Source organism: Epinephelus lanceolatus, chromosome 6, assembly GCF_041903045.1.
Source record: "Epinephelus lanceolatus isolate andai-2023 chromosome 6, ASM4190304v1, whole genome shotgun sequence".
Lineage (NCBI taxonomy): Eukaryota > Metazoa > Chordata > Actinopteri > Perciformes > Serranidae > Epinephelus > Epinephelus lanceolatus.
The window spans coordinates 25,247,971-25,260,090 of record NC_135739.1 but is presented as its reverse complement, the minus strand read 5'-3'; the positions used below and the strand labels follow the sequence as shown (position 1 = coordinate 25,260,090).

General features: G+C 42.1%; 1 protein-coding gene across 8 annotated transcripts in view; it reads left to right on the top strand.

Annotated features, from left to right (window-relative positions):
- Window positions 1-10,158, top strand: part of ptprsa (protein tyrosine phosphatase receptor type Sa) — a 259,574-nt gene extending 249,416 nt beyond the window's left edge. For all 8 annotated transcript variants that reach the window (XM_078168857.1, XM_078168856.1, XM_078168854.1 and 5 more), the window contains 4 exons: window positions 104-229; window positions 6,321-6,475; window positions 9,447-9,582; window positions 9,838-10,158. In XM_078168857.1, the coding sequence (XP_078024983.1) occupies window positions 104-229; window positions 6,321-6,475; window positions 9,447-9,582; window positions 9,838-9,906 (486 nt within the window). In that variant the 3' untranslated portion in view covers window positions 9,907-10,158. The remainder of the gene's footprint in view (window positions 1-103; window positions 230-6,320; window positions 6,476-9,446; window positions 9,583-9,837) is intronic.
- The last annotated feature ends 1,962 nt before the right edge of the window (window positions 10,159-12,120 follow it).

Genomic DNA, 12,120 nt, shown 5'->3' with positions numbered 1-12,120 from the left:
TTTTTTTAACCTTTATTAATGTTTCAAAGAGTGAAAAGGAAAGAAATGTGCAAGTAAATCTTCAGAATATAGATTAACAGAGACCACTGATTTGCTCTAACAGGAAAAATGTCACCAGTACTGGCCGGCGGAGCGCTCTGCCAGGTATCAGTACTTTGTGGTTGATCCCATGGCGGAGTACAACATGCCCCAGTACATCCTCCGAGAGTTCAAGGTCACAGACGCCAGGGTAAGACATACCTGAGAGTGTTAGATGTGGATTGAGTGTGGATTGAGAGGGTTGTGAGGTGGGACCAACAAAGTAAGACCAACAAAATCATAGACAGTAAAAAACATATATAACGGTATCGACAGTAATGGTGTCATGATCCTGGGTTTTGGTTTCATATTCAGTTATCTTGTGGACTTTGTTTCTGAGTTTTTCTGTTTGTGTTCCTTGTTTCATGTTGTTTAGCTCATATTGAATCTGCTTCCTGTTTTATTTTGGAGGTTCTCTCCTCATTTCCTGTCTTTGTGTGTTTTCCAGCCTGTTTTCTGCCACACCTGTCTGCTCCACCCTTGTTGTCAGCCAATCCCGGTGTCACTCCTTTTGCCCATGTCTTCCTTCTCCAGCCATGTCTCGTTCTTGTGATTAGTCTTCTGTGTATATATACCTGTGTGTTTCCCTTTGTCCTTTGTCAGTCTGTCTATCACATGGCTGACACATAGAGACAACCATTCACACTCACATTCATACCTACAGCCAATTTAGAGTCACCAATTAACCTAGATGGCATGTCTTTGGACTGTGGGAGGAAGCTGGAGTGACCCACATTAGAAATACACATATGATAGTATTTTGTAAATAATCCAGCACCTCTTAAACCATTTACTTTTTTTTTTTCTGTTCTCACTTTGTCTCCCTACGCTAACGCCATCCGGTTGCCTTTTCACTATCCATCAAGAGTAATTGCTCTTTTTGTACACTTTAATACAGTTAGGGTTAAGACTCTGGGCCGAATTCACAAAGAATGAACTGCGGCCGCTGATAGCACCTTGAATTGCACTTCACTTGCACCCACAGTTTGCTCCGTCTTAACGTCCTATTCACAAAGGATATTGCGCTAATGATATACCAGCGCAAACACGTCCACAAAGTTTGGCAGCTGAGTGCAGTTTGCCCCTGATTTCCCCCGATTGCAATAAGCCACACATGGCAAAGTATAAATGCTGGCTTTGTGCCAAGAACACCGTGGCAGAACAATGGCAGACTTTGTTTGGCAAAGTACTGAATACTGTATCCCCTCATGTAGTGATGTCTGCTGGTGAGTCAGTCTAACAGTGTCGGATGGGTTGAGGCTGTGGATTTGACCAAGTCTGACCACTTTATCACTATTCCCTCTCATTTGTAGCTGTTTTTTCATTATCTTTTGAATTTAATATGAATTATGGAACCGTTTTTGTTCACATTTGTTTCCCCCGTTTCGTAAAATAAATTATTGAAAGTTGCTTTTGAAGTGTGTGACAGAAGTGCGCCCAGTTTGCACCAGCTTTCTAAAGACGTTATTTACTTCACTCAAACTGCGTGCGTATTAGCGCTGGTGTTAGTGAATTAGACATTGTTTATCAATGAGGCTCATTTGCATAGAAAGGGGCAATTTTTCCGCCAAATATATGCATATTACCTCATTTAAATACGTGCAAATAACACCAGAGCACCAAGACGCAATCTGCTTGGCAGCGCAGTTAGTGGAGCATTTCACCCTCTGCGAAGGCTTTGTGAATTAGACAGTATCTGTTCGCTCCATTTTTACCGGTTTAGCGGCCGCAAAAGCCACGCAATTCTTTGAATTCGGCCCTCTGTCTTTATTGCCTTGCAATTTTAAGTGTATTTCATTTGCAAAAAAAGGCCATGACAATAGTGTAGTGAAAATCTCCTATCACACCAGTCCTAATGGTAATTATAGCATTTGGTCAGAATGAACTGGGGAATTATACATTAGAAAAATGAGATGCAAACAATGTATGTCTTTTTCTTGGTTGTGTAGATATAACCAGTAAAACACATGACACCTTAATTTCAACTTAAAGTTTTTGTCAGTACTTTTGTTTTGAATTGTTGTGAGCACTTTTGAACATCAGCAGTAAATATTAGGCTTTTAAAATCTCTTCCTCAGATTCAAAGAGCAAGGGACTCTTTAAAGATTCTCCATTTTATACTGACATTCAGTAGCAGTACAGACCAGTGTGTTGTTCATGAATAATCATTCAGTATACAGAGACACCACTTTTTCAGTAGCCTCAAATGACCAGAAGCAACGCCAAATACCAAATTATGCTGTAATTTCCACAACTGCACCGTCGACCCACCCTTCACTGAAGTGTGGGAAATGTAGGAGACTAAGCAGGTTATGGGAAAGTAGGTCACATAAACACAGAAACATCACAAGTAGATGATGTTTTTTTTCCTCAAAAGTCCTGAAAATGGCTCTGATATTTTTATTTTCCTCTGTAGTCAGATGGGTTTCTACACAAAATAACATCATGATGACTTTATGTTGAAAGGAACTTCACTCAAATATTAATGAAAGTTCACAACCAACGTGACTTTTCTTGCCCCGAACTGTTTATAGCCGACTCCACACCACTGTAGCGTAGTTATCTTTTCACCTCAGGATTTCTTTTTTGGGTCCAATTAGGTCGGACAGTTTGAAGCAGCAGCAGCAGGAATAAAACCGTTTCCTCTCTTTGCCAAACAGGCTGACATATCCAATGATTTCCCAGGCGGTATGGCAGCTAGTTAGCAGTCATCCTACTGGTATTAAGAATATTAATACATTATATATCCACACACATATACACATGAGCACTCATATACAAATGGACACAGTATCCACAGTGTGCAATCAGACCTAAATTCTGTTTAAGCTGGTATGCCGTCGCCACACACACACACACACACACACACACACACACACACACACTTACACTTATACTTTTTTCTTTATACATAACCCGTGCAGTGTGCAGAATTCCTCTCTTAATGGGCTCAAACACACACACTCACACACAAATGTGCAGACGGGCTGACTTTCTCCATGCTAATTTGATATTCTCAGCACAAATGTACACAGTCATGCATACACACACATACCTCTTTATATTTTACATACATTTACGACATGTATGTTTTAACCCCTGTGAACACACATACGCACATTTCGTCGGGCTAAATCATCAAAGCAATGCAACAGCAGCCAACAGCTTCATGAAAGTTACAAAAACAAACCAGAGAAAGAATGTTATAGTAGAGATACGGTATATGGAGGTGTGAAAGTGGAGGTTAGGTTGATGCAAATTGTACATGTAGCTCTGTGTGGTTGGTTTTTAACCCCATTTTGCTGAATGTGTATGCGTATGAATGTGTGTGTAAACTTGCGGTTAACCCCCACATACCATACCATAGATTACATAGATGTGCATGTGTGCTTATGTGTTTGTATATGTATGACAAGGAGTGTGTGTGCGTGTGTGTTCGCGTGTACATCGCACGCCTCTGCGCAGTAATAGCATAGACTCCACGCCTCAACACTCACATCTAGCGAGCCAGTCACGTATTTAATCACACAATTTGACACGCCGCGTGGGCCCTCAGGTTGTGTGTTAAATTTTCCTCTTTTTTTTTTTTTCCCTCTCCTCTCTTTCTTCGGCGTGCTTGGGTTATTGTGTTGTTGTCTTTGCCCCTCTTTCACTTTTAATCCCCCCGCTGAGGCAAAATAATGTTTTTGAGATGAAGAACAAAGGCAACGAAAGAAAGGAAACATGCAATGCGTCATAAAACAGGGAAAGTACATGGAGCTTAGCTTATTAGAATCTAAATCACTGTATTTGTCAAGTGCAATAAATGTACAGGAATACATCTCAGTGGCATCAGTAGATACTGCCACACGCTACAGCAGGACTTTGCATCAAGAGTGCAAAGATTCAAAAGAGAGATTATATAGATGGTTTGAAGTATAGTAGCTGCAGATGTCATACATTCAGCAGTCAGTCGCCATCTACATTTAGCATGCTAGCATTAGAGATGGATGCTTAGCTCATGGCAAACATCAAAATGAATGAATAAATAGAATGTATTACAGTCACATGACAACATACATGAATGAATATAGACCCTAAGGTACTTGTTTACATCAACACTTAATAATAACTCAGTATGATGTATGTTGTTTTCAAGAGCAACGCATGAAGAAAGCTCTCTAAGAAATCCATTGTTAGTTTTATGTTTTGGGGAGACAAGGGGAGAACATGCAGGCTCCGCACAGAAGGGCTCCCCCACCCTGAGAACCAGGATCCTCTTGCTGTGAGGCGAGATTTTGTTGTTCTCTCTGCATACACTATACTGACATGATAAAATGTATACACCTAATCTTCCATTTTGTAACTGTGCTGGACTGGATGGTCATTAAAACTAGAAAAAATATAACTTCCAGTCATTTTGGGGGCGTTTAGATTGCTCACCTGGTAGAGCATGTACCAGGAAGGCTCAGTCCTTAACACAGTGGTCAGGGTTCTAGCATGTGCCCTTTGTTGCACATTATCCCCCCTCTCCCGCCTTTATCGGCTCTCTTCAGTTTTCACTATCAAATAAAGACAAAATGCCAAAAAAAAATCTTGAAGTTATTTTTACCCAGCAGCCAGTTACCTGACAAAGCATCTACTTCAGGAGACAAACGAAACCGCTATAATCCATATTTTCAGCAGTGTCTTCTCATCAGAGGCGTGTAATGCCACCATGAATGTATACAGTTCTTTCCTGTGTGTTGTATAGCCTGTCTTGCATTGGAGGCAGTGTGCACTGCTGCATGCAGCTCAGCTTCCAGTCATTCTAAGGTTATAGCGAATTAGACACACATTGATTGTTACCTTTCTGTCTACCATTTCAGCAGCTCTGTGCATAAATGTAATTTGTTTATCATTATGAAGCTGCTCAAACAAGTGCAGATAATTTGCTATAGGGGCAATGTAATTCTGTTTTACCTGTTTTTCATACTACATTGATTCTATAACACAGTGTGGGGCAAAATTACTCGAAACCTAATTTTCGGGTGTATTATTCTACACCATGTAATAGCAGGATAACAAAAAGGACACATAGATTCCACTTTACTTGCTAAGTGAGTATTAATCGAATCGTGCCTATGCGGTGTGAACAAATGGGAACAGAATGTGTGAGAGTGACACATCTTGTCTGAAGCAGAGTCTGCTGCACAGATAAGTGAGAAACAACTGGAGAAATGAACACCTGGTTGTCTTAATTGCTGGTGGCATCAAGAGGACAGCTTGTCTCACAATGCAAAAATTGCCTCTCTCCACTCGCTTGTCTTGAGAAGTGTTTTCTCCCCGATACAACTTGAAAAGAACTTTCTTTACAAGGACACAAGTATCGACTGTGCATTCTCAGACTTGAAGATCAGTGCTCTCAAAATAAAGCAGATCAATTCGCTTGTCCTCGTGTGATGACACGTGATTGTTAAAAAAAAAAAAAAGAGATGTATTTAAATGTTTTTGTTTGCATTAGAGGCAAGCGCAAGTGCACCACTAACACAAGATTATAAGAATCGATTTAAGATTAAATTGTTAAGATTGACATTTTGTCTAGCAGGGCCTGTCAGTGTGTCCGGGTTTTTATTTTCAATTTTCATTGTCCAATCCCACCTCCTGCTCCGTCGGTCCCCAGCTCTTGCTTCTTACCTCCATCCATCAGGTCGTTCTATCGATCGCATCGCAGGATTATCCTATTCAACATGGTGTCTGGGAGAAGACGCTTGTCATGGCAGATACACTATTGATTAGCTTTAACTAGGACCTACTCGTGGCTCACACACACACACTCACTCACACACACAAAAGACACGACAGGAGAAAATACAGACAATTGGGTTGAAGGTAGAGAAGCTGGGTGGGAGAGGAGAGGACGCGTTGTCCCTCCGTGGTGAGATGTGTGTGTCATTGTGCATTTATTCATCTTTGCTGTGTTACTCTTATGAAGAAAAAATCATCAACAAATACTGTTTCATTTTAAAGGGACAATAAGATGTTGCGGCTTCATAGACCTTTTAGCAACATTGCATTATCTGCGTTGTGTTCTTGAAATGATCCGAAGAGTGTGGAGTGTAAAAAATATATGAAGAAAGATGCCCCTCTGACCCTTATTTCATGCACTCATTGCTTTTGCTTTATTTCCTCTTCTTGCCTTTCACAAATGTCCTCTCTTCTTTTTGCTTCTTATTGTTACTTTACACAATCTACACCTCACTTTCCTTTCTCTGTATTTGCAGGACGGTCAGTCCAGGACAGTAAGGCAGTTCCAGTTTACTGATTGGCCGGAGCAAGGCGTGCCCAAATCTGGGGAGGGATTCATCGATTTTATCGGCCAGGTGCATAAAACCAAGGAGCAGTTTGGACAGGATGGACCGATCTCTGTCCACTGCAGGTAACGGGTCTCACTGTCACGTTGAAGCATATTTTCTGTACCATACAGCACACAACTTTTTAGGTTTTTAAAAAGCGGCATGATATGCCGAATTTCCAGGGACTGCAACTTGTTCGCCCCAAACTGCACCCCAAAGACACCCTCTCCTTCTTGAAAGAGATATAAGGCGAGATTAAATCAATCCTTAAGGTGGTTATTGTTTTTGCAGCGCAGCACCTCCTGCGGTGCAGCTCTAACAGCATCATCAGATACGATCCCTCCTCACCTTTTAGCCACCGCAGTACACTCCCACCGCACCTCCACGGACCCATCTCCTCCATAATTGATAAGGCTGAGACGCGGCTTGGCATTTGCAAAGAGGAGGCGCATGAAATGATACAGCCATTCCGTTTGTTTTTTATGATAGCTCCGTGATGTATTTTTATCACCTTGGCTGTAGCTTCCAAGGTAACCTTCATCATTAACTTGACACACCGGACTCAGGTAGAAACTTATATTTGGTAGTGGTCAACACCAAGGCCTCGGGTTTTTTCTTATTCATCAATAGACCTTGAGCGCGATTCATCTGAGTGAGTTTTTACTGTTTGTTGCCGGACGATGAACATCTTTGTTTTGGTATGCTCCGCGAGTCTAGTGAAAAAAAGGGAAATGTCTATAAATTCCTTTAACCAAGGTACTTACCTGTATGTGATCAATTATACATGGGTGTTTCATGGTTTGGCATTCAAAGCAGTCGGGATACAACCGTAGTGTCAACAAAGGTGTTAACACGCTGAATAATTCCCTCGCTGTCTCATAAACATGGTTTACTCGTGGAACAGATTAGGTGTCACTTTTTCTCGACATTTCGGTCGCACTGGCGCCATGACATCATCAAACATAACATCACCTCTCTGGTATTAAAAAGCAATGATGTCACCAGCCATGAAACGGCCCGCTGGGAGTTGTAAGATGTGTCAGGGAAGCTCCAATAAGTCTGAGTTATTCCTGCCTTCTATGAGCCCTAAGAGTTATTGGTAGGGGGAGAGAGCTGTCTTAAAGCGAGAGGATGGGTTATTGCAGGAGGAACTGCGGGACTGGAGTATTAAACTGGACTGCAGGAGTCACATGACTGTGTTGTATTCAGCTGCCAAACACACAGTTAAGGCATCCTTGACTCATCTCGGTGAACTTTTGGGGCACCATAAGAGGATTAACGCAGAGTGTCTGCAGCCCACAGTGTAGTAAATCATTAGAATTTTTTTGCTGTTAATCGGGTACTTAAGTCACCTGCAGCCCTTTTAAATACTTTGTGGTAATTTTGTACTTTTTAAACAAGCGATTTTTCTCCGAGAGTAGATGTCACTGTGGGTAAAGGTAGAGATCTAATTTTGGAGAGAAGTTTCTCTTGAGTAGTGATGTGAAAAAAATGAATTAAGCTTTCGTTGGTTTCTTTGTCTGTCACTACCATAGCCACCTCCTGCTCCTCCCTATCATCCTCCTCTTCCTCCCTCTCTCCTCCTTCAGGCTTTTCATCTCCAAGTGGAGAGCTTATGCCTTCCTTTTCTCTTACTCTTTCGTCTTCTGTCACTGGCCTTCCCCGTCTGTCATCCCTCTGTCTATTTCTTAATCCCTTCTCCCTCTCTCTTTTCCCCTCCATCCATCTAGCCATTCTCCCGGCCCTCTTTTCTTCCACTCCCACCCTCTTTTCTTCTGCCTACTCCTCTCCCCTCCTCAGCCACTATCTAATAGACCCACATGCTTTTTGTCATTAATTGCCTGATTACTTCCTGTGAATGGGGACACCAAATCCTCTCAGTCTGCAGCGGCTCGGCGAGCCTTCAGATTTGGAGAGTCGATCTTCGTGGAGGGAGGGAGAGAGGGAGAGAGAAATAGAGAAAGAAATAGAGAGAGAGGAGCTCTGAGTGAGTTTAAGAGTCCATGTGACAGGCTGTGACCGACTCCCAGGAAGAGGCTTTGGGTGGGCTGAGAGATACTGCAGCGTGGGGGTTGGTAGCGGATGGGTCTGTGCTGTTTTGGTGGTCATATGTTCTGCATGATTAGGCTCCATAACTACCACGTTCTATATCATTTCATTTATTTTCAAATGATACAAGTCATCTTTTGTCCTACGTCTAGCTCGGTCCCCCAACAGGCACACACAAACCCGAAGTGTCAGCTAGCAGCCATCACTTTCATTCTTCACTTAACAAAATAGCATCGAAGGCTGGAAGGAGCCCAAATAAATCTGTTGTCATATCAATTATTGTTCCATTGGTGAAGTGGAAGTCATTTCACGGCAAAGCAGCTTAGAGAGGCAGCTCTCAAGTATTTCAGGATCTGAGTTAAGACTCAGTATTTCTGGAGAGCAGCAGCAGGCAGAGTTTCTCGACACATGGGAGGGGCTTAATGAGACAAAATGTTTGCTCGCTTGTTTGTGTGCCTGATTTGGAGTGCGCCTGTGTGTCCTTGAGGGCTTGTGTCGTGTTTGACGAGAACGTGGACGCACATCAAAGTGGATTCACACATGCAGATTGCGTCCTTGCCATCGTCACCGTTTGCGTTACCCTGCCGCAGGATTCCTGGCTATCAAAGTTTCTGAACAGTTGATTCTTTCAGGCAGTCGGAGCTGCAGACGTACAAAGTTGCCCAGTGCAGCTTTGCCACAAAATCATGTTGTAGATATAGCTTGCATTTTAGAAAAAAAATAGGATCAAAATTATTTAAAGATGACTTTTAATTGTGGGCCTTGGTTATCCTAATGTAGAGTCACAAAGTTACGAAGTGCATACATGGTAAGAGACTTGGAGCCCAGGTAGTTCAAGACAGACAGTTTCCTTAACATTTATAAAGGTTGACCATTCAGCAGAGGTGGGGCCAAGTCATTGTTTTAACTCAAGTCCCAAGTCCAAAACAAGTCACACCCTTGCCATTCAGTTCAGAATGATCTATAACATCCTTATTAATTCACGTCATCACTATGTGTTTCTAGTGCTGGAGTGGGCAGGACGGGAGTCTTCATCACCCTCAGTATCGTCCTGGAGCGAATGCGCTACGAAGGCGTGGTTGATATCTTCCAGACAGTGAAGATGCTCCGGACACAGAGGCCAGCCATGGTCCAGACTGAGGTCAGAGGTCACACAGAGACACAAACAAAAACATACTCTGCCTCTAGTTTTGGGGAACATGTAATTGTACTGTAGCAAGTCAATTAAACTTCAGTAAAACTCTACAAATACCATTTATGTAATCTATATCTATGACATTTGTTTTAATAATCTGAAATTGCTAATCTGTCATTATTATTGTAAATTATTCAAACTACAGGCAAGATTTGTTCTCTGATGCCTTTTCTCTTGTATGTGTGTGTTTCTCTCCTACAGGATGAGTACCAATTCTGCTATCATGCAGCTCTGGAGTACTTAGGAAGCTTTGATCACTATGCAACGTAAAAAGCCATCTCTTCCCCCCAGAATCCTGTCGCCCCCCCTCAACAGTCTCCTGAGCCATAGAAACTTTGAAATTTGAAACGACAACAGCAGACGACGATAACACCATCTCTAATTCAGACGCACCAAACAGGATCCCAAAGTAGATTTCAAGAAACAGGACGCCCGACCAACCAGTGAAGAGTAATTCCAATTCGATTGAGAGACCCTTCGTGAGGACACGAGGGAAAATTGCCCATCACCAAGAAAAGAAAATCCTCACTGGAAGAAGAACCAGACGCTGTGGCTCAAGCTGTGGGGCGGGAATTGATCAAAGCGTCAAACTGCTTACCTTACCTCAAGTGTTTCAATGTGGAGGACATTGTAAACATTCGTGGACATTTCTCTTCTCAAAAATATCTCGTGATACAACGGTAACAAGCAACAGTTAATGAAGGAGAAGGCAACAAATCAACGAGAGGCAGATGGATGTAGCCAAGACGGGGTGACTTTCTTGTTTTTTGATATGCCTGGGTGTAAAAGGGGGTTCAAGTATTTCTATCAACACATTTTGTGAGTGATATCCAGAGAAAATGACCAAACTGTGGTTGCCTGTGTGAACACAAACGGTTTTCCCCCAAACTCTGGTAAGACAAAAAAAATCTAAACAGCGGAAACATAACTAGCACGAGAACAGTACCATCTAGCATTGAATAAACCTTGAGTTTTTTTACACTGTCCCACTAATGATATGCATAATTTGTGTGGAAAAACACTCAACTATTAAAGTATACATCACACAGCTGCCTGTTCTCAAGCGCTACGAGCTTAGAGACGGCGCTGTCAGTGGCTGTGGGAGAGAAAGCAGCACCACATATCTTAAGATCAGTTAGCTTCATGAATTGTGAACTTCAGTATCCCAAGCCAGGTAACCACAGTGATATTGAAAAGTACCGCAGTGTATTGAAGAAGTGCCCCAGGAGTCTTGTGTCTCAGTCACCAGAGAAATCGGGTGGGGGAGATCTCGGCTCTTGCAAGAAGCCGCGGCTGGGTCGTCTTGCGGATGGTCAAGGTGGGAGAAATGGCAACCGTGTCCCATGATTTTTTACAATCACTCCTCTCTTTGGAACCATTGCATCATGGGGCTTCGGTGTTAACATCCACCATTTTGAACAAGAGATTAATCTGGTGGGCGAGAAGCTTTGGAACAAACGGAACAACCAAACAAGGATCGCCCGCAAAGTCGGGGCTTTCTTTGTGTACAGTGACCAACGCTCATCATCATTGTTTCAAACTTTTTTGTCTTATGAGGAATTATCTCTTTTTTTTTCTTCTTTTTTTGTTTTACTTTCTGTCAAAACCAAACATGCTGCTTATCTCGTGTATGCTGTAAGTGTGACTCTTGAGGGAGAGGAAACTGACGAAACAAAAGATGCCAGCTCTGCTAACCACTCGCGCCGAGGCGGGCGTGACTGAAAGCGCATCCACATGACAACATCGTCCACTGGTCTTTCCCACCTCTCCTTTTCATTTTTTTCTCCAGCCTCCTCTATAATCATCATCGTTTAAGACACTCGAGAGTGGCAGAGGCCTGTTGCAGTTACAAAGCTGTGTGTTCATGTGGTTGAAAAATTGGCCTTTAGTTCCACTGTATGTGTGTTTGGTAACAGGTGGATAAACGAAGTAGTTGCTTTGGTTTTTTGTCCTCCGTTTTATAGATGATGTCTCTGTGGGCGACACAGCCAGACCAGGCAGCCATGTTGGATCTCGACGCCATGATGTGATAATGAAATTCTTCGGTACCAGTTACTTGCACATCCCTAAGGAAAAAAGAAACTTGAAACAAATACCCCCAAAAACAACTGCAGGTTGGATTTGACGCACTAATGTAAATGTGTCTGATAAAAAAAAAATATATAAGAAAAAAAAAAAATTGAGCTTTTGAAATTACTGGGTTTTCATTTTGAGATCAGTGCTTTGGTACAGGTGAGTGTACGGACTCTGTGGAGGTTTCCGACGGGTGTGCACAAAAACCAGAGCGATGGACAGAACTGTGTGTAATCTTTTCTTATTTCCAAAAAAGCCTTATTGTTATTGTAACATTATGAAAACATTACTGTTGTATTATGACGACTTATTTTACATTACATAGTTGACTTTTTATTTTCTTTTTTTGGTTTAGTTTTTTAACAGAGATGTTGTATCACATTTTTTAAAATTAGCAGGAAAAGAGAAATG